This window comes from Dromaius novaehollandiae, chromosome 21 (genome assembly GCF_036370855.1).
Source record: "Dromaius novaehollandiae isolate bDroNov1 chromosome 21, bDroNov1.hap1, whole genome shotgun sequence".
Classification (NCBI taxonomy): Eukaryota; Metazoa; Chordata; class Aves; order Casuariiformes; family Dromaiidae; genus Dromaius; species Dromaius novaehollandiae.
This window is the reverse complement of record NC_088118.1, coordinates 3,105,261-3,127,009: the sequence shown is the minus strand read 5'-3', so window position 1 is coordinate 3,127,009 and position 21,749 is coordinate 3,105,261. Positions and strand designations below refer to the sequence as shown.

Genomic DNA, 21,749 nt, shown 5'->3' with positions numbered 1-21,749 from the left:
AGGCTCTGTTTAGAAATACGGCTGTACCGTATCTAGCTTGTCGCAGTGCCTTCTAGTGCCTTGCGAAGGTCACTGCTCGCAGTCCCCCGGCACTACAGGTAAAATACAGAGCTTGCAATATATCGGCGCATTATTGGCCCTGTTCCACACATGAGCATCACACAAATGCCCCTCTCCAGTTTCCCTCCTGCCCTGAAGAAAACACGCAGTGGCCATTCGCCCCTACCCCCAGAGCAACACAAGTGACATGACCAAAAGCCACGTGTCGTGTCGGCGGGCACAAGGCAAGATGCTCCCAGGCCCCTGCCGAGAGCACCCGTGGGGGCTGCAAGGAGGAGCCGGTCCCTGCAGCACCCGTGGCCGCTAGAGGTAGCTACACACACACACACACACACACACACACACACGTGCACAACCCTCGCGGGCACGACTGCTCACGCCTGCCGTGGCCACCCCGGCCGAGGCTCCCCTTCGTCCCGTCTCATCCCACCACCCGGAGAAGCAGCAGCAAAAGCCTCCCTGAGGAAGCCCAGGAGCTCTCCAGGGCCGGAGACTGTGGCGGGACAGGGCGGTTTAAAGCCCTAAAAGAGGCGGCAGCGTTAGGCAATGCCAACGAGAACTGCCAAACAGGCCAGGCTTTCTTCTGCACCCCCCCCCCCTCCTTCATAGCGGTACCACCTAGCCGATCCCCCAGCAGCCCTCGTCCTGCAGCCTGCCTGCACCCGATGTGCGCGCAGCAGCCGTGCAGGCCCCGTGCTCGGGCACCTAGCACGGCCTGGCAGCTCGGACAGGGCAGGAGCGAGCGGTCCTGGAGCTCCCCGAAGGTGCCCAGGAGGCCCTGCCCCTGCGACGGGCACCCCTCGCTTTGACCGCCTGCAGCACACACATGCCGTAACAGACCGAAAGAGCCAAAGCCCCAGCAGCCCTGGTGCAATGCGCCCGGCACAGCCAGTTCATACCTTCACGGGGTCTGCACAGCCCCTGCTTCTAGACCCGCGGGGGTGTACCCCCAAAATGCACGCACTCCCTGCTGTGCAGGCAGGGATGGGGGGCCAGGTCCTCTCCAACCGAGGGCTCACAGAAACGTGATTCACACTCCCGCCAGGGTCTCACAGCCCACAGCAGGGAGGAGGGTGGAAGGGATGGGTGAAAACTGGTGTGACGAAGGTGGCGGCGAGGTGGCAGGCGCCTGCCTTTAGGTGGCACTGCGACCCAGGGCAGCGCTGCCCGGCAGCGCCCGGGCGCATCAGCCGGGAGATGGGCGAGGGTCGCGACCCGAGGGCCAGCTCTGCGGGGCCTCCCCGAAACCATCGCCCCCACCTCCCTGCCCAACCTCTGGGATTCACCCACACTTCCCTAGGGGGAGCAAACCCCCCCCCCCCCCCGAGACCTGGCTGGGGCAGAGCCCCTGGGCCGCGGCCGGCCCCGAGTGCCTCTCTCCGGTCCCGGCTTGGCTCGGGTTCCTGCTGCCACTTCCTGATTCCCCAGCCTTGTTCAGACCTGCTCGGAAACACAAACCCTCGCGGCTTTGTCTGCCCCAAATCCCACCTCCACCCCACGGGCAGCCTCAGTCGGCTGCACCCTTCCACTCGCCGGTCAGGTCCGGGAGCGGCGAGGAGAGCCCAGCCCGGCGAGAGGCGGGAGCCAGGGCTCCTCGGGGCGGCTGCTCAGCCCGGCCGCCTCCCGGCTTCACACCGGAGCCCCGTGGGCTCCAAGCAAAGGGGGCACGTGGCGCATCCTGGGCTCGCAGCCCCCCCAGCCGCGTCTCAGCCGATGCCCCCGCTGCAGCCCTTGCCGCCGGCCGGGGCACGGCACGGCGCCCCAGATGCTCTGGTGGGCGTGCAGGTCCCGTTGCCCCACGCCCAGCCCCGGTGCCCCCAAACCCCAGCCCTGCGCGTGCAGGCGCCTTGCTTCACGCCGCGATTAACCAGCACCTCCAGGCCAAACCACCGGCCGTAGGTGACAAAGCGGCAAAGCGACCACCGCCGGCGGCTGGCTCGACAGTACCTTCACCGGGGCCTTGCACGGATCAGGACTGCGGGCTCAGGCTGGCTGTGTTCCCACCAAGCTCCGAGGGAGGAGCAGGGCTGGAAAGCTTTCACGCCTTTGGAAGTGTTTGACCCTCTCTGCTCTCTCCCGGCTCCTAACCAGGGCAGTGACTGTGAGCCTGGAAACGCTGCGAAACGCAGGACACGCAGGAACACCCCGAACCGTGGGACTTTGCGTTTCCTTAGGCAGCACAACTCAGGCATGACCCGAGCACAGCGGCACGCACGCTCCGCTCCGCGGTCTCTGGTTACAGAGCTAAACATTAGCCCGGCTCCCGGGGCGCCGGCTGCCCCGCACAGAGCCGGCAGCCTCGCGGCTCCAGCGGGAAGCGGCCAGAGCAACACGAGGGCTTCAGCCCTCGAACAACGGGGCATCGACAACCCCGAGCACTGCCGCAACCCCTCCTGCACAGCAACCCTCCTCCTCCTCGCTGCATCGCCGGCGGGGAAAGGCCAGGGGAGAGGGCCGGGGAAGGCACCTCTGCAGAGCCGCCCCGAGCGAGGCTTGGCCTGCCGGGGAAGAGAGGCACCTTTCAGCGCGGCGGGACCGCTGCTGAGACCACTCCCGGCAGAAATCAAGTGTATGTGTTCAACTTGGAGAAAAAGAAAAGATTCAGCTGCAACAAAAGCCAAAGCGAACTGCTGGTAGATTATTAACAGCCCGGCCTGCATTCGGCCTCAACTCAGCGCACGGCAGAGCCTGCAGTGCCCAGGGAAAAGTTCAAAAAAAGAGATACATGCATAGTATATAGTGATGAAGGGGTGTCTAAAAAATGTCATCCTACCACAGACTGAAGCCCCGCTGCCTGCAGCGCACAGGGTAGGCCGATGCGGGAGCACATAAGCTGAGAGGGGCCACTTCGTGGAGCGGGAGTGAACAGCCTGAATTAGGGGAAAACACAAATAAACTCCAATACAAGGCCAGCATCTGAGGAGAGGGAAGGGATTGCTGTGCAAAGAAATGGGGCTGGGGCAGCGTCAGCTACCCCGGTGCCCAGGGTAGCCTCTCTGACACGCCACGCCCACTCACTGCCATGTTGCTCCAAAAATCTTTAAAATTACCCTTAAAGTGTGAAAAATTCTGCAAAAAGCAGCTCAGTCCCTTGCAGAATCCTCTCTGCAAGTAGCAAATGAAATATGAGAGGGCTGGAGCCCAGCCTGTGCGTGTGAAGTGAAAATACTGAGCAGGTTCAGAGGCATCTGCTTCGTTCGGGGAAAGATGGATAAAACCCTGAAAATGTCCCAAAAGCAAAGGGTGGGGCCGGTGGCCCCCCCGGATCCTATTCCCCCAGACCCTCTGCTAGATGGGGATGTGCCCGGTTTCACAAAAAGATAGCCCATTTTGTGGAGCCTTTGAATATTCAAATTGAAAGTATCGCGCAATCATTGATTGTCAAATCATTGGTTTCTAGAGGTTTTAAATACTTGGCATTAGGAGAGAAAAACTCAAACTTACACCCGTGGGTACCAAACAATAACACTGTGGGGCTCCACCGGGCCGCGCCACCAGGCGGGCAGCTCCCCCGCGCCCCCCGCTTTCCAGCCCGCCGCCCCGCGCCCCCTTCCCCCGCCGCGGGGCCGGGGCCGCCGCCGCCGCCGCCGCACCGGCCGCCCGGCGAGGGGCCGCCGCCACCGCCCAGCATGTCCGGTAAGGTCGGCCGCCCCCCGCCCCCGCGCCCGGGGGCCGCGCCGCGCCGGGGCATTTTCGCCTGCGAGGCGACGTCGCCCGCGGAGCGAGGAGGAAGCGGGCAGGGCGGGGAGGCGGCGGCGGGAGGCGGGCGACGGCTGCTGCCCGCCGGCTGCCAGCTCCGGCCGCCCGCGCCGGGGGCAGCGCCCGCTCCGCGGCCGCGGGGCCGGGGCCGGGGCCGGGGCCGGGGCCGGGGCGCAGCGCAGCGCGGCGGGCAGGGCTCCCTGCCCGGCCCCGCGGCCGGCAGCGCCCATCGCCGCGGCTCGCGGCGGCGAGGCGCCGTCCGGCCCTGCCGAGCCGCGGGCAGTGCGCGGGACAGGCTGCACCCGCCGCCCCGCTCCCCCACCCCACCGTGCCCATTACCCCCCCAGTACGCCCATCACCACCCCACTCCCCTGACCCCCCCCGGCCCCCCGGGAGAGCTGGCAGCGGCAGCCCCGCTCTCCACACCTCGCTGCGCGCACACCGCGCTGGGGCCTCCTCGGGGCCAGGGAACAGGATGCCCTGCCGCGGGGCGGCCTGCCCGCCCGCCCCGGGGTCCCAGATCCCTCCCCTGCTCGGGGGTTTCGGAGGCCGGCGGCGGGGACCCCAGCCCCGTCTTGTCGGCTCCTCGAGTTACAAGGCGGTTTGCAGCCAAACGAACAGAAGGGGCTGCTCGCTCGGGGCCCTGGCTGTAGAGGGGCTGGGAGCAGAGCAGGGGTCTCTTTAAATTCAGCCCTTCCCTCCCCTCATGTCCGGAGACACTCAGTTCCCCCATTTCCAGTTTATTGATTATAAACACAACATAAAAACTAAGAGATGAATGATCTCCGGCTGCTGAGTACAGCTCAGCACAGCCCCAGCTCCGCCTGCCGCTTTCCCGGAGGGATCTGGCTGCCCCGAGCATCCTCTCAGCCCGTGCGCCGGGGGGGCTCGGGGTGGTCGAGCAGGAGGGGGAGAAGCCCCGCAGCAGGCAGCGACGGAGCAGGGCTGCAGCGGAAGAGGACCTTGCCCAGCGCCAGGGATTTCCCCGTGTGCTGGCCGTGGGGCCCCGCCAACCCGGCACCGCGTCCACCCTCGTGGGCAGCCAGAGCGGGAGGGAGACCTGGCTAGTGCCTGTAGGAGCAGGTGGGGGTGGAAACAGCAGGAAGTCCGGATAAAAACTGAATTGCAGGAGGCTTTAACTGTGTTAGCAAGAGCACAGCAAGTGAAAGTGGTTTGTCGGAATAGGCAAATTCTTTACCGTTTCCTGTACTAAGTCTCTGATCAGGTAGTGACTGGCGATTGTTTTGGGCTGGATTAAAGACATCCTAAATGCTTGTTTGAAACAAATGGGAGCTGCACAGAATGCGCAAAATAAGGAGATAATCCAGGCTTTGCAGAAAGTGATTCGTGAAAGCAGTCACTTTATTTGTGTTTTGTTTAGTCCTCTGAATAAGCACCCTGCGTATTTGCATTGTGTTATTCCGGCTCTTCATGTGCCAGATGAAGTGGTTCCCTCATCTATTTTCTGGTCCTAAGACTGGCAAATATGATAGGTATTTAAATGAATTCAGCAGAAGCACCAGATGGAACTGGGTATTAGGTCACCTGGAGGAAAAAAAAGATAATAAAGAATAAAACATATATGATTAATGGATATAATCATCACCAACTTTTTCATAAATGTCAGGTGTGACATCTTTCACACTTGTCACAGGCTTGACTAGCAAGTGTTAAAGCAGCCATAAACTGTGATTACAAGTGACTTACAGTGCCCAGTTAATCATCTGTTAACTCTACGCAGACGCTGGGTAAAGCGTGCATGGGAGCGCGTGGGCTTCGCTTTGCGCTCTCAGTGTCTGTGAAGTGTCTTTCCGCTCGTCCTTTCAGGAAAGCCCAAGGTGTATCAAGGGGTCAGAGTAAAGATCACGGTCAAGGAGCTACTGCAGCAGCGAAGAGCACGGCAAGCAGCAACCGGCACCATGGTAAGGAGAAAACTTGTGGCTCTGCTTTGTCTCTCTCCCTTCATCTCCGCTGCCAGCTGTAACCCCCGGCCCAGGAGACTGCCCAAGCCCGAGCGTGGCGGGCTGGGGAGGGGGAAGAGAAGGACGTTCAGGCAGGATAGCTGTGGCAGTGCTCTACGCCGGCGACGCTCTGGCACGACTAGCGCAGGGAGCAAGCAGGGTCGGTGCTGCAGAAACGTCACTCAGCCGGGAGGAGGGCGCGCGTGGAGACGTTTCAGCCCAGCTTGCAGTTAGCAGAGCACCTCCGGTATCGTTAGATTGGGCAAGCAAGGTGGGCCACGGTCTCTGTCCCCCTGGTTTAAACACGGCCTGGCCGGGTAGAGGCACTCACAAAGCTCATTACAGCATCAGGTGAAGGATGTGCCCTCTTCAGCTCACCCCGTATGGCTCTGCGGAGCAACCAGTGCACAAAAACCTGTTGCATTAAAGCTTCCCTAACCAATCCCTTTGCCAAAGGTCTCGGCCCCCAGGAAGCTGCTTTCAGCCACCTCCCACCCTTGGAGGCTTTTTGTGGTCCAGTTTATCCAGGCAGGAAACGAAAGCCCCGGAGAGGCCCCAGGCTTCCAGCTCCTCCGGTCTCGGGGAGGAGGTGCAGGTGCACGGCCTGCCACCAGGTCTGAGCTAACAGCACCTACGGTCGCTGCGCCTGCACAAAAGGGAGCGGAGAGGGTTTGGGAACTTAGGACTGAGCATCGGGCATGGGACCTGGCTGGCAGGAAGGAAGAAAACCAGGCGTAGGAAGAGACCCCTAAAGCAGGGCTCAGTCCTGCCCTGTCAGGGCTCCTGTGAACAGGAGCAGGTCCTTAACGCAGGATGGGGGCACAGTCAACTGCTTGACTGAATTCGGGTCTGTAACGTGGTTCAGTACCAGCAGGGCAGCTCCTAGCTCCCCCTCTTCCAAGGGAGGGGAAGGAGACCTGCTTGCCGGTGTGCAATTCACACATACGCGCACACAAAACACTCCAGTCTTTGTAAGAGCCCTCCAGCCCCAGCCATCCCAGGGATTTGCATAAGGAGGATCGTAAATCATTACTTCTTCCTGGTTGGTGACATTACAGCTTTGGATGATTTTCAGATTTCATCTCCCACCTCCTGTACCTTGCGGCAGCTGATTGCACAAAGCGCAGATCAGCCCGCGTCCTGCAAACTGTGGCTGAAGAGGCCTGGCTGAACGGAGCACAAAACCGCTGGGCGGCTGGACGGGCCGGTCACCCCTCCCTCCAGCCCCGCTCTCGCGCCAGGCACGGCAGGGCTGCGTGGGTCTGGGTTTTGCTCCCCACTGTGAGTTCACACAGTGCTCGTTTTGCCCACAGAGGAAAAAGTGGGAAGGCGGCGCTGCGGGAGGTGACCTTTGTGCTTTTGCAGAAGGCGCACGCGGTCCTGGAGGGGCCCCGCGGGCCAGGCAGGGCCTGCAGGATTAGCTGCCGCACACGCCATGCAAAGCTGAACCTGAAAACGTGTGCTGCCGGCGGTCTGGCTGGCTGCTGCGTTAGGCACCCGCAGCCAGAGCGAAGACCAGCAGTCCTGCAGGCACGTCCAGCCCGGGGCAGCTGCTGCGCAACCAGTTAAACACGCAGGGATGTGCTAGGAAGATGTGGACAGGGGAATGAGCCACCCGCTCAAGAGCTTTTTGAAAAATGGGAACAAAGTAGAAGTCTGTGTGAATTAAACTGAGGAAACCAGGATTTGTATTTGCAGAGTGAAATCCTGGTCCCCAAAAAGCAAGTATCAAAGCCCCCCACTGCTTTTGGGGTGGATTTCCCCTCTCCAGCAGGTCACGTTCCTGGATCGTGTATTGTTCTGTCAGCTCCAGCTTCCAGCTTTTCCTCAGAAAATGAAACACTCCCTTTTCATGCAAGCACGTAGCTGTGTCAGAGCATGGAGGGATGTTAGAGTCGCTTCTGAAGTGACACTGACACAAGCAGAACAAGCCTGTCGGATGCCCAGCCACGGGGATACCTGCAACTGCCTTTAGCCACAGTTCAAGGCAGCAACTGCTATATGTGTTAATTGCTCCTTCTTAATTATATCTATCCCTACAAGTGTTTTGGGATGCCTCCACTGTGCAGTTCACAGTCCTGCAGCCTCAAAGGCGGCGATGACACTGCTGAAATAACAGTAACAGAGCAGCGAATAGAGCACACCAACAAAATGATTTATGGAGGGCTTCAGACCAGGTCAGTGTTATGCCCCTCCCGTGCCGTTACCTGCGTAGGCTCAGGGAACAACCATGTTATACAGGTTAATGTCACTCTGTCGATGCCAGGCAAGTTGTCCGTGTCACAGCCCAGCGTCTCAGAGGCTGTCACATCCATGAAGTGTTTACGTAAATTAGGTTGAAGCAAAATCCTGACTTACCTCAGCCTGCAGAGAAACGCTCCCCTGTGGTACTGCATCTACATACCTTTTTCTTCACTTCTCTTTGGTCAGGTTTCTCTGGGCGGCAGCAGCATCCAGTTTTCAGAGTCCGTGTCTCCTCCTCACCCAGGTTGGTACAAAGCCTGTCCCCAGGTCCTATCCCTCCCAGCTACTCCTGCAGCCCAGACTCTTTCCAGCCCTTGGTTGAGGCGAGCACTGCCAAATAACTGCAAATGCAGCCAATCAGCGCCCGAACAGAGCCCACAAAATGCAGATGAGGATGCCGTGAGGCCAGCAGGGTACATATTACCCTCGGCAGGAGCATGCTCACATCCTCGTATTCACACACACTGTTTTTCCCACAGCAAGGAGCAGTAGCCCCTTCAGGGAGGGATGCTCGTTCCCTAGGGAATAACACTGCTCGCTTCACCTTTCCCAGGGTTCAGTCTCCGGATCCAAATGGGGCTGGAGAGTCAGATCACCTTGGAGCGCTTTGCTGAGCTCCTGTTTCCAGCAGAGTTGGCTGCTCTCGCTCTCCCCTGGCAGCGCTCACGGGAGCGAGAGGAGTGTCAGGTTTTCAGCAACACACAGTTTCTTCCTCTTGCATGTGAATATTCAAGGAAAGGAGAAAGGGGGTGGGGGGGAATAGCGCTTTCAGGGCTTTCAGATCCTTCTGCAGCCAAAGCAAAGAGATCTGAAAAGTTTGGCAGATGTGATTATATACATTGCATGGACAAGGAAATGATTAAATCATCAATATTTAGGAATCAATTTGCTTATGTTAATACAGAAATATGAGACACACTAAAGGTCTTTCAGGCTGGTAAGTCTTCATCTGTTTATGTATTTTGGGTACATGCTTCTCACTTCCTCCCCCATCCAACTAAGCACTTTCCCCCCAAACCTGCAAACGCTTTTGACCGAGAGCGACTCTTTACCCATGTGTCGTTCCACTGCCCTGCAGAGCTGCTCCCCTCCGTGCGGTCAGGGCTTGCTTTTAACCACAACTGAAGACAGAGTGAAAACACAATAATTCTGCAAGGTTAGCTCTGCTGTGAGCTTTGAGCATTCATACCCCCAGCGAGAGTGCTGCAGTACTGAGTGTCGGACCCTACAGCTTCCCAGCAACCCGGGCTCTCGCCGGTAGCACCACATGGGCGCGATGCTGCGTTATCAGTGACTTACAGTTTGTCTGTGTGGAGATTTGTCTGGTGGCTTCCTTCAGTGGAGGGTAAAAGAGCAAATGGTTCTTCTGTTACCTGCTTCCTCCTGCAGACATAGCTACCCTGCATCTGGAGGCTGGGAGAGGAAAAACGGCAAGCCACCTGCTAAGCCACACAGCATAAATCACTGCATGGCAAGCACGTAGGTCCCTGCAAAGCTCACATTCAGAGTCAGGCCAGAAGGCTAAAAGAGTCTGAGGGAGTTCCCAGCTAGATCCCTGTCCAAAATGCTTGGAGCAAGAGGAAGAGTTTCTAGCAGTATTTAAAAACCTCAGAGATTTCCAAGGGGACTTAAAGTTCCCAAGTCATTTGGGCTCTTTTGAGCATCTTCCTCCTGGTGCCTGCTCCCCTAGAAAATCCAGCCTACACTTGAAGGACCTTTTGCCACGTTTAAATCTGTGAGGCTGCTCAGCACACGAGAGTATTGAAATCTGACCTGGGGCAACATCTGCCCTTGGTGAGGATACACTGAATAACCTGCTGCTTCCTGGTTTACCTTCTCTTCTAGCACCTTTCGATGCAGAACCCGTCTCCTCTGCTCCCAGCTATTGTCCATCACGGCAGTTTTCCGATTGCTTCTCCTGCGAAGAAAGCCCTAGCTATTTGGAGCAGCTGGTAGATTCCTATCTACAGACAGAGGCGCCCTTAGACCCAGCGCTCAGCGCTCTCCAGACGCCCTCGCACTACATCTCCGACTCCTTCCAGCCAGGCCCGCTCTGCTTTAACCAGAGCCTGGTAAGCTTTGCACCTGCGAGGAGCAGCCGCAGACAAGCTCAGAGGGAAGCTGGGGAAGGGCGTCACGTCCTGGGGCAAAACAGCGGCAAGCTGATTTGGAAACCTGGTTGCTTTTAGGGGTATTGGGGAACTGCCACAGCAGTTCAGGCTGCTTGCTAGGACTCAGTCTCTAGCATAGTCTTTTGTGTCCTTTTCCGTCAGGAGAGGACAAGGAGGCCCAAGCCTAGAGAGCGGCTGCAGAATAGAGAACATCCCTCTTCCAGACCCTATAGCTTTCCTGCAAGGAATAGCCCTGTTACTACTAGCAGCTGTTAAACTCATAGGCAAACTCCCTATTGGTGCTTATGTCCCAGGAAATGCCTCTTGGTTTTAGGCCCCCAAGGCCTGAAGCATCTCCCTGGGTAGCCAGATGCTTCTGAGAAAGGCAAAGGTGTGGAAATCCTGGCTCTACTCTGGGTATCCACGTGGTTCCCGGAACAGCATCCTAACACATTGTGTTTCCTTCTCTCAAACTCCAGGGTCCTGGATCCCCTAGTTCAGCGGATCTGTCCAGCCCACTAAACTATAGCTGCTCCCCACCTCAGCTACCTCCTTTCACCCCGCTGCCCCACAGCCCACCCTCCGCCCTGGACACCAAGACCTACGGCTGCCCCTCCGAGGAGTGGTCCTGCCACACCCCCTCCCTGTACACCGCCTCCGCCTGCTGCTGCACGTCCTGCGGCTCCGAGCACGGGGACACGCGGGTCCCGGAGTACTTCTCCTGCCCCGGCACAGACTGCATGGACTACCTGCCGCCCGTGGCCATGGCCGATGACTTCTTCAGAAGGGCTGGGAACTGTGACATCTGCTACAGCTAATGGGGACAGTGGTTTTTACACAGCCATTGTATCCAAATCAGATTAATTGCCCATGAACTATGCAAAGTACCACTGCCTAACACAGCTCAGTTTATTCTTCACTACTCACATATTTTCTACATGCCATTGTCACTACATTAGTCCTCCTGTCTTGTATGGTCAGGGTTTTTTGGTTTGTTTTTTTAAGAAACCCTAAATCACCTTACCAGACACGTAGCTTACCAGACACTAAGACTGCTGTTTTTATGACAAATAAATAACTTTGTACTCGTGCTGAAGCCTGCTCATTTCTACTGCGCTGAGCATCAGTGCTTGTCCACACCATCCACAGCGAAAGCAGGGCAGCACCCCCTCCCCTGAGACGGACCTGCTCCTTCTCAGCCGCTGCTTTTGCCCAGCCCGCCCCGCTGACGCTCCGCAGCGGTCCTTGCACAACAGCTCTGCTGCCTCCCGCGCAAGCTCAGGGCTCGCTCCGGGGGTCACGTGCCAGAGGGGCCCCACTGGCCCGCACAGAGGTCGACTCTAGCGAAAAAAACCCCTTCTTTGGCTACTGAGCAACACCAGCTCCCCAGGGAAAGCAGAGCTTTAGTGAGAGGCTGAGGTAGCTCCAAAACCTTTTGCCTACTCTGGCCTGTTGATACCAGCTTTTCTCCACCTTTCGGCAGAATCAACTGTAACAGGAGCTAAGTAATTTCTTTTCATATAATGGCAAAGTTGTAACACCTGAGGATTTTGTTTCTTGCATAAACCCAGACCTTCTCAAGACTGTCTCTCACCTCCTTTTAATAGCGCTCAGTGAGACAGTGACAAGCAACCAGTTCCTCAGCTCAGCACCCAGACTGGAAAGAAAGAAACACTTTCCATATTAAATCCAACACAAATTTAAAAAAGATTAAGTACATCTTTGAAGGCAAACTCACTGTGCAACTAGCTCTAGGCTAACCTCCGCCTCCAGACACTTCCACGGTTCGCTGAGAAGCGTTCCTCTTCCCCGGCACTGAACACATCCACACTGCCAGGGAGGCAGCAAGAGACACACACATCTCAGCTGATGAGTGGGGAAGTGTCCTCCGTACCACCAAAAAAAGCAACCAATATTCCCTCACTGTGTGAAATCTCTGAAGAGCTAGGTACAGAGTAACATTTTTTAATGAGACTTTAAAATATATATATAATGCCAGTTTCTCCAACCTCCTATCCTCCTTCCTCAGAAAACACAGAGCGGTTTCCTCCCACACAGCCTCCAGACGGGTTCCCCACTCCTCAAGCCCTGTATGATCTGTAAAGGGCTCGTTTCCACGTCCAGTCCAGCTCCCCAGACAGATTGTTTCATTTTGGTTGTGATAGACGAGGAGATTTCATGGGACAAGGAGATTACAGGGAGCTAACTGTACCTTTCCAACATACAGCTCACTCCTCTGCCTTGTGTAAGGCAGCAGCTTTTTCCAAAGTTTGCTTTAAAATATTTTGACAATTTTAAATAATGTCTTTGCATCTCTTCGGTTATTATATGCTTAATCTGAGAGCTGGTTCCAGATGAACACATTTGGCCACAGAAAGCCTATAAATAGCAGTTAGTCAGCAGCTGTCTGCTGCAGTTAAAGGTGTGATTAGCCCTGTGCAGAGACACTAACAGGCATCATTCTAGCCGTGACGGCAGAGCCTTCAGCCACTAAGGGTCATCTCAGGACCCTGGCGGGGTTAGACTTCTGCTCCAGCCTGCTCCGCAGCTCCCTCAGGGATCGCTGCTCCTGACCCCTGCTCGCAGCACTGGCGCATCTTTCACCACGCATCAGAGCACGCCATCACCAAAGCTAAACAGCCATGGGAGGATAAGGCTGAGGCGAGATATTTGAGGCTTCCAGTGGAAATGGGATGGCCACATCCACCCTGCGGGCTTGGCAGCGTTGGCCTGAACTGAGGAGAACCAGCAAAAGGTGCTCTCGTATAGCAAAGGAAACAACACACGAAAATAATACCTGAGCATCAAACAAAGGGAGCGCTCTTGTTAACACGTTTTACAACGAGATTAACAGTACCCCAGTCCACCAAACAAACAGTGCCAGCAAGGAAGTCAGCTCAAGTATGACAGCTGTATTACAGTCCAACAACATATACCTCACGTCCACATTAAGCGACATCTAAATCTAGTACATCAGCGGCAGATTGCACTTCTATCCATGTAGAGTGGCATATATCTGTCCAACTGTCAGCAGTCACGGTGCAACCCCAAAGAGGACTGCTTTGCACAAGCAGAGGCTGCGGTGGGCAGCGGGGAGGTTTTGTCTGTTATCAAACCTATGGCTGATGTTTAGACAGGACCACACAGAAAGGGCAGACTGAGCACAAGGGCTGTAAACCCACCATCGCATGCCAATTCCTGCTTCTTGGATGTTGCTTTACTCTGGGAAAAAGAAAAAAACATCTTTCCTGTGAGGAAGGTATCTCCAAAGGGCTGGGCTGGTCTCTCCTCACTGAGTCTCTCCCAGACTTCCAGGGTTGCAGGTGGCAGAGGTCCTGCGATGGGAGCATGCCATGTTTTTTTTAAAGATAGCAGATATTTAACAGCTCTTGGCTTCATGCCGCATAGGGCCAGCTGCTCTGAAATTACCAACTGCTCTGATGGGACTGGGGTAATTCCAGCAAAATGTTTCTCTCCCCTGGGACTCTGGAGTCTGACAGCTTCTATTAAGTAGGTTGCACTGTCCTCCAGCCCTTGCAGCCACTTGGAATGATAAACACTCCTATTCCTCTGCTGTTCCTTCTCCAGTTGTTCTGCAATCCCCTACGCCGGGGACTACAAATATTTTCTGGATGCTGTTGTTCCCCAGTTCCATGTCAGTGGCTCCAGATGCCATATGCAGTGCGAGTAAAAGCCTGCGATTCCTGGACTGACTGTGATTAGAAGGGAAGAAAGCAATAGAGGAGGACTATTCAGAGGCTGCTTGTGTTTTTTTCCAGCTATGTGGAACATCATTTTTTCCTGCCTTCCTTTCCCACGACACCCCCCCCCCCAAAAAAAAAAAAGTTAAAAGAACATATTTTGGGTCATGCCTCCAAAACAGCTGGCAGAGCACTACTGAAATGCTGGCATTTTAACAGTCCACACCACGTGAAGATCTGCCATCGCGTGTAAACTTGTGCTTACACAAGAGTTAGGATCACCTCATTCTTACAAAAGCCATAAACGACCCCAGAAATAACACACAATTTCAGAGAAAATAAAAGGTTCTTATTTTCAGGTTCTTTTCCAGTTACACAGAGTATTTGATCAAAAAAATTTTCCTTACCAACCAACTGGTGACTTTTCCGTGGTACCACTTCAGAACATTTGTTTAGTGATAACAAGCCTTTGTTATTAGCAACTTATCCAAAGCCACAGGTAGGAAGGAATAAACTGTGCAAATAAAGGGGAATCACACACTGCCAGTACTGCTAAAGTTATACAAGGAACATTCTCCCCGAAACAGTCACAACAAAATTGAAAGATGAACTGCGAAATAAGATACTACCCAAGTCAATGAAATTCACCCCAGCACAGAAGACTTAACACCCAGACCCATTTTGGGCCTTAGAAGGAATTTCCTTGATACACAGGCCAGGAGTCGGCTGGCTTGACAGGGAAAGGGAAAGGTGCTTTACATGCACGGGGAAGCGGCAGCCACCAGCTGTCTCATGGATCCTGTCCAAAGACAATACGAACAGTTCGTTGATTGTGGCTGGCTTCGGAGCAGGTCTCTGATGCACGAACTTTGGGAAGCTGAACAAGGAGATGTCTGTAGTGAGAAGGAATCTTTTCTGGGTCAGTCACGGGATCTTCCCTCTGCAAATGTCATCTCTCACCTCTGAGGAACACAGGCGGCCAGTGAGGTGCTCGGAGCGGAGCTACATCCATCCCTTCCCAGAGCGGTATTTTCCCTGATATGCTGGAGATGGCGATGTTTACGGACTACAACTCCCCAGTCGTGTTGCTCTGTATTAAATATGGGCAGGTGAAACGATAAAGACATCAACCATTCTGGAGAAGAGCTCATGTATTTTTTTCACTTGCTGCAGAAGAACTTCTGTCATCTCACAGACACTTCTAGAAGGCAAAAAGCTTTTATGCAAAGAGGGATGTTCCCTAGTGCATCCCATGCCAAGTCTTAGTCACAGATTTACAATTCTGTTGCTAGCAAGTTCAAGAAATAGATAATTTATTGACCATTTTTGACTTGACACATAGCACTGAGTCACAAATGCAGTTATCACTTGATCCAGGGCTTGTTACAGCATCGCTTCAAAGTAAGAAAGCACATGCTTTAGCTGGCCTGTGCCCAGATGTATGCAAATTTATGCAAACACATGCAAATACAAGTCTACTTTTTTTGTCAGAGGATGTTGGCAGGTTTGTAGGCATGATGTACTGAGAACCAGTAGCAAAAACAGCAAGGAGGAGGGCTGAGAAAGTCACAGAGATCTCTAATCAGGATATCTGCATTTCTTAAGAGCTTTTGTTCCAGCCTGCTAAACAGTTGTTTAAACAGTCTAGGTTTGCAAAACTCACAAGTGCTTTAGAAACCCCAGTCTTGCAGAGGAGTCAGTCAGTGGATGATCAAGGAAGTTACTGCAGTGATTTAAGAGGATCTGCCCTTTACCTTTTTGTTCAGTCCTGTTAGAAGAAATAACTTGTGCAACACTGAAAAAACAGCAAATTCAGAACACTCACTAGAGATAAGCCACCCTTCGTGAATGGGTTGTCAAAACATAGCTTTCCCTCCCCTTAGGCATTTACTTTCACTCCTGGTGACCCAGCAGAGACATCATTGCTGGTTGATTGCACAGCAATTCACAAATCATTTCACAGAAAGAATAAGAATCTATTAAAATGCCCCCTAAGATAAGCAAAGGAATAGGAGAGCACTTTCCACATTGCACCTTGATCCTGTGCTCAGGCCCACACCACTCAAAGCTTTTCTGCCACGTCCATCCCTAAATGCTGTTGAGGACTCCATCTCCTGCACTGCAAGGCATGAGCTCAAACGCGGGTTCAGGTCCCCGCTCCAGGGTGCTTTCAGAGCCACACTTTCCACTGCGCTTTGCCATCAGAGCTGGCTCAGATCAGATGTCTCGGAAGCATCCCTTCCACTGGGAAGCTCTCAGGAGCCACACGAACCACCGCTGCTGGGAGCCTGCCCCACACACTCACTCTTACAGACATCTGTTTTCCTTTCTTAGAGCGGGGTGAGGGACTGTAGCAACGACGAGCTGCTTCAGCTTTCCTCCACGAAGTGCCAAGAAAGGGGTTAGCAGCAACTCCAGAAACTCTCACTTGAAGGTGCTGTGCTCAGATGTTCTTCTGCTCACTCAGACGTGATACAGCCATGCCAAGGATAACTCCTTGGCCTGGCTTGGCATTTTCAGGCTAGCAGGGACAGTTGGGATAACTGCACACCACAAAGGCTTCAGCGTTTCACCCAGTACCTCTGTACAGGACCTAACAAGAGGCACAGTTCTAGCATGTGTTAGAGCAGTGTTTCTCAGCCTTTTTTATCTAAAGGACAGTCTTGTGTTCTCTTGCCACCACAGTTTTCAATTGCCACGAAATCAAAGTTTGGCTGTACGTCTATGTAGCAGCCATTCATTTTGCTTGTCTTCTTGCTTACAAGCAATACAGTATGTTTGAGGCTTGTCAGTTCTTTTGCCATAAAGCTTTCAATCATTTCGAAGTCCATCTATGATACATTACATGCTGCTAGTGGTCCACAGGTTGAGAAACACTGTCACGTCACCTTGGTTTAAAAACTCTAGGGACAGAGACACTCTGGTTGACCATCCTCACAGCTTTTTTAAAAGACCTTGTGCAACCAGCAAGCTGAAGTTGAAGCCAGGCCAGAAACTGCAGGCAACCTATGATCTGGCATTTCGGTGACAGGAAACAAATGCAGATGCAACTCTCCCTTTCTTCAGCAAATGCCTTATCTGCCAAAAAATGTAAAAGTTTATAATGCACTGTGTGAAATTGTAGATAGGTGCATGCATTAGCTGTGTGTGTATATATATATACACACATATAATATATACATTTATATACACACGTGTGTGCATATCCTGTTTTATATATATATATATACACACACACACATATAAACATATGAGAGATTATAATGAGCTCCAGTAGCTTTTCTCATACCTGTAGGCATGAAATCTGAGCTCCCCTTGAGATTTGTTCCCATTATAAAAGAGCCGTACACTGATACCTCCCCGGGTTTTTCTGGAGTACCAGCTAATTCCTACTTTACGCTCCTGGATTATGGGTTTACTCAAGTGGGGAACCCCAGTCTACACCACTCCAACCTCAGACCCATATCATATGACGACAAAGGCATGCCCTCGTTGTTCCCCTGGTAAGCACAGAAAACTGTGCGGACGTGTTAGGATGTAGAAGCAACGCCGATCACGTACCTGATCCCCAGCCTTCCCAGGAGGAGCCATGTGGATTGGCTGATCGTTGTCTAAGTTTCGGATGCTCGGGTCTGCCCCGTGGTCAAGGAGCAACTGGATGATTTCTTTCTGGTTCTTGTCATGATGCAATGCAGCTGCCATATGCAAAGCTGTGTTGCCGTGAGCCTAACACAATGAAAAAAAAAGAAAAAAAAAAGAGAAACCTTCTGATAAGCTGTGCCACCTACTCAGAACTGTCCTAGAAGCAGAGAATTGTGAAATGAGAAATGAGGAAACCTCACACTATTGCTTACCCAGAGGTGAGGGACTATCCCTGCTCTGCGTTCCCCATGTATAGCTCATGGTTTAGCAGGACTATGGGAGATTTAGGGACGCAGATTTCTCTCTGTGATAGAGCACTACAGACTGGGGATCTTTGATACTTTGGGTACAGATATTTGACTAGAACAGCATGTGGGGGCTAACAGCCTCGTTATCTGCAACATTCCTAATCACCCTGCAAATTACCCCCCAAATCATACCCTTATGTAGGTCGGGACCTGATGAGTTGTTTGAGAAAGCAAAGGATGGAGACTGTGTAACTTGCATTTGCATCCAGGAAAAACAATAGGGGCTGTTTTATTAGGAAACATTTAAATCAGTCCTAGGGATACATAACGCATAGTTTGTTGTGTTACAGATCACACATGGGCTATGTGAGGACTGACAATACCAGACCCATCTGTGCTCCACACACTCCCATTGCTCGCTCTACAACCACTGTCAAGTGCTCAAAAGTTGCAAAGAGACCTTGACACAAGTGAAAGCCAGGCCCCAAAACGTATAGGTTATATTTCAGACTGATCTCCCGCATACCAGGCCTCTTCTGTGATCGTGTGCCTCCTCAGAGGTCACCAAACCCACAGCCTTAACAAGAGGCCTTTTGGAAGGTGTCGAGCCGTCCTGCAGGTCCAGCTGCCCGTGTCCCTCAGTGACCTCGTGCACCGTGGGCTGAACAGGGCTGCTGGGAGGTCTGGCTCTGGAGCAGACAAAATAACTCATGCTGGGCTCCAGACCTTCTCCTCATTCCTACCCAGAGTGCCGAAGGCTACGCTTGACTTTATTGTCTCTGCGTCGTCATTAAACAGAGTCCTAAGGTCAAGGGCCAGCTTAAGCATTTCTTGACTCCAGAGTTTTGGGGGACAGGATTTGTGCAAAAACAACGGACATAATGTGTTGCAAGGCCACGGGGGGGCGCAGCATGGAGCGCGCAGCGATTTCTTGCAGAAAAGCTCTGATACCACCAGACCGTAGAGAAATCTGTGCCACTGCCTAGTCAGGTATGACTGCTAACGGTTTTAAATGACAAAGAATTAATAAACAAATGCATAAGGCCAGGTATTATTTTTAGTCTGCAAGAAGTCTCATGTAGGCAGCTGTATATTTTTTCTCTCTGAAATGGTCATATCTGTCTCAGGTTCATTTCTCATGAACTTGGAAGGTTTGGACACCCACTATAACCCCTACTACTATCCCAGTTTTTGAAAGGAATACATGTAATATTCAGGTCCTATTGACCGGTGGCACATAGGGACTTTGAAGCACAAAACAAAATAGCAAATTAGTATGGAAATCTTAAAAGCTTTTATTATGCAATGTATTTTTACAAGCCCTGAACCAGCAGATTCTTGTCAATTTTATCATCTCATAAAGTCAAGGGATGGTCTCGAGCTCTTTATAGGACCTCTCATTAAAATGGAAGCACCTGCATTTATTTGCTGCATTAAACGCAGGAACATTTAATATCTTCCAAATCCAGGCAGAGGGCTAAGAAAACAAGTCAATGTGACAAATGACAGTTCCTGATCTTGAAGCCTTTCCGTCAGCTTTAATGGGACTTATCTGAGACAACAGTCTGGAGCACCCATATACGGGCTTAAAAATCCTTCAGGTGGAATATACCTCAAAGGTTTCAATGCTTTTCTCATTATAACATCCACAAGGAAGAGGAAGTAGAATGAGAGAACCACAGCAAAGAGAGGATGAGCCAGGGAAGCCAAAACACAAAGACTCCAGCATCCCTGTTTTCATGCCTTCTTCCTACTTGGAAGAGCTTGGAAGCTCGGATGGGGAATTAGCCAAGCTTGCCATCATATTTCTCACTGTCCTAGACAGTCCACCAACAAGACTGAAGACTCCAGGTGATCCTATCACAGTAGAAAATTCTCACAGGATTGTGATGAGGAGACAAGAGAAGACTCCCACGGACAAGCTAGTGCATGCTTAATGGGTCTTAAAAGATACAGAAAGAACATAGCAAAAGGCAGTATAATTTCACCTTACAGAAAGGCAGAAGCACAGTGTAGGTACCCACACACGCAAAGCAAAACGTGCTTCCTGTCCTCCAGTCCAACAGAAATCTGCAGGAAGAAACATGAACCCACTATCCACTACCCACTATCTGCTCCCCAAGTCACCGACTGAGTCAATAGAAAAGAATCAATTCATTTCTGATGGACACCAACGCATGGATGCTGTAGGGAGTGCAGGGCAAGGTTAAGAAATGGTGACCCTCTTGAATTTAAAAGCTAATGCACTGACCCTCTCTAAACAGGGAGTCATGGCCTTCTCCTCCCCTCCCATTGTCCTTCTTGCTCACGCTGGATTTTCTGTAAGGGTAAATAGTTCATCTCTGCAGAAGCACCCAAAATCGCCACTTAGCCCTGCTGGAGGGGGGCAGCTAGCCAGGAGCCAAAGCTCTGGCTGATGGCGCACACCGATGTCTCAGCAAAGGCACAGGAATGTCAGGATTTCTGCTCAGGAGGATGGGTGCAGCCCAGATACAGCTGCGAGATAATGTCACTGCTTTGTATCTGCTCAGAGGTGAAGTTTGGGGCAGCAAGGGGATGGGTGACTCAGTGGCAGCATTGGGAAGGTTTCTAGCTTGCTTTCTACATGCTAGGGATAGTCACGCCTCCAGAAACCCAACACTGAGGAACCAGCATTAGCAAACCTTCAACTTAGTAAGCTAGGCTGTACAGAGCACCTAGAGCCATGAATTTAGCAGAGTCTGAAGTCCCCACATTCAGAGGTAATCTACTTTCCAGGGCGCCTGTGCTCAGCAAGGATGCTGCCTCCCTTCGAAGGGCTGGTTTCGCTGTGCTCCACCTGCTTGGCAGTGTCAGCGTCTGGGTTCACTGCCTGCAGTACGTGTCTTTCTCTCCTTACCGCTCGTGACAGCTTTTAAGGCTTGGTGGGCCCTGTAAATATTTTGATTCTTCAGGCTCAAACTCACAGCCAGCCACCAAAATAAGCAATTTGTGCCCAGGCACACATCAGAGCTGGGAAACTTGCAAATAACATCTAAGGTGGAAAGGGTCACCGTCTCGCTGAACCGAAATAGGAGCTCTGCCCTTTGCTGTGGATGGTACTGATGACAGAGATCTCCGGCACATGGCTGCCCTGAACTGTTGTCTCTCAGCTTTACGGTGCTGCCAAAAGCAAAGCATTGCATCACTGCAGATCTGTTTTCTCAGTCTTTATCCAAAGATAGTAAAGTTCATGTTCCTCCTCAAGTACCTGCTTCCCACGTCCTTTCTCTTCCCTGCTTATCTCGCTCTCTCCTTCTGTCAGCTTCCCCTGCTGGGAAAGGGCCCAGGTTTCATGATAAAACTCAAGAGTACAAGCCAGGCAGTGCTTTCCAGGTGAGATGTCTATTTACTGGAAAACACAGTTTCAGGTTAAAAAAAAAAAAAAAAAAAAAAAAAAGGTTCAGATTCATCAACTGTTGTTCTTTTCCCTCCAGAAAAAAAGTATGGAGGGAGAGGATACCCAGTTTCTGCAGGACCTCAGACATCTCCTAACAGCCCTGTCTACATGCAGCCTCCCACTGCAATCCAGGTCTCACGCTACTCCCTACATCTCCTCCACGCGTGGATCCACACACAAGTCCTGCCCACACAGAGCCCAGCTCACCTTGTTGTTGACAAAATCCTTGGACTTGAAAGAGTTCAGCTCCAAGAAGTATCTGAGCAGGGAGATGTTTCCATCCTGGACTGTATAATGAAGAACTGTCTTGTTGCTTTTCACATCCTGTTTAGAAACAGAAGAGCAACACAAAATAAGAAATGTTTTGCAGAGCAGCTTAAAGATATTATACAAATCCAGTGGACAAAAGGCTAGGCCAGCTCTGCGGCTGAACGGGAGCACCTCCCTCCCTTCGCTGGCCCTATTACTGTCCAGGCTGCTTCAGACTTTCCTCGAGGAAACTAACTCCGAAAGGCCAGAGCTGGGAGCCCAAATTCTCACCCAAGCTCTATTCATCTAAAACTGCAACCAGTCACTTGAAAGAGGGAAGAGCTTGCTCCGTGTGTCAGCAGTTCATTTCTTCTTCGATTCTGCATTTTGAGCGCAGCGCAAGCATCAGACGGCAC

At 52.7% G+C, this 21,749-nt stretch overlaps 2 protein-coding genes across 2 annotated transcripts in view; one reads left to right on the top strand and one right to left on the bottom strand.

Moving 5' to 3' along the window:
* Positions 1-3,585: 3,585 nt before the first annotated feature.
* On the top strand, positions 3,586-11,165 carry POU2AF3 (POU class 2 homeobox associating factor 3). Its single transcript, XM_064524242.1, has 5 exons — positions 3,586-3,696; positions 5,587-5,681; positions 8,151-8,208; positions 9,810-10,036; positions 10,555-11,165. The coding sequence occupies exons 1-5, from the start codon at positions 3,690-3,692 to the stop codon at positions 10,891-10,893; spliced, it is 726 nt and encodes a 241-aa protein (XP_064380312.1). The 5' UTR covers positions 3,586-3,689; the 3' UTR covers positions 10,894-11,165.
* A 2,899-nt stretch (positions 11,166-14,064) lies between these two features.
* Positions 14,065-21,749, bottom strand: part of POU2AF1 (POU class 2 homeobox associating factor 1) — a 106,322-nt gene continuing 98,637 nt past the window's right edge. Inside the window, exons 19-21 of the mRNA XM_064524240.1 lie at positions 21,292-21,408; positions 17,338-17,502; positions 14,065-16,854 (exon numbers count right to left, since the gene is read on the bottom strand). Coding sequence (XP_064380310.1) covers positions 16,783-16,854; positions 17,338-17,502; positions 21,292-21,408 — 354 coding nt within the window. The 3' untranslated portion in view covers positions 14,065-16,782. The remainder of the gene's footprint in view (positions 16,855-17,337; positions 17,503-21,291; positions 21,409-21,749) is intronic.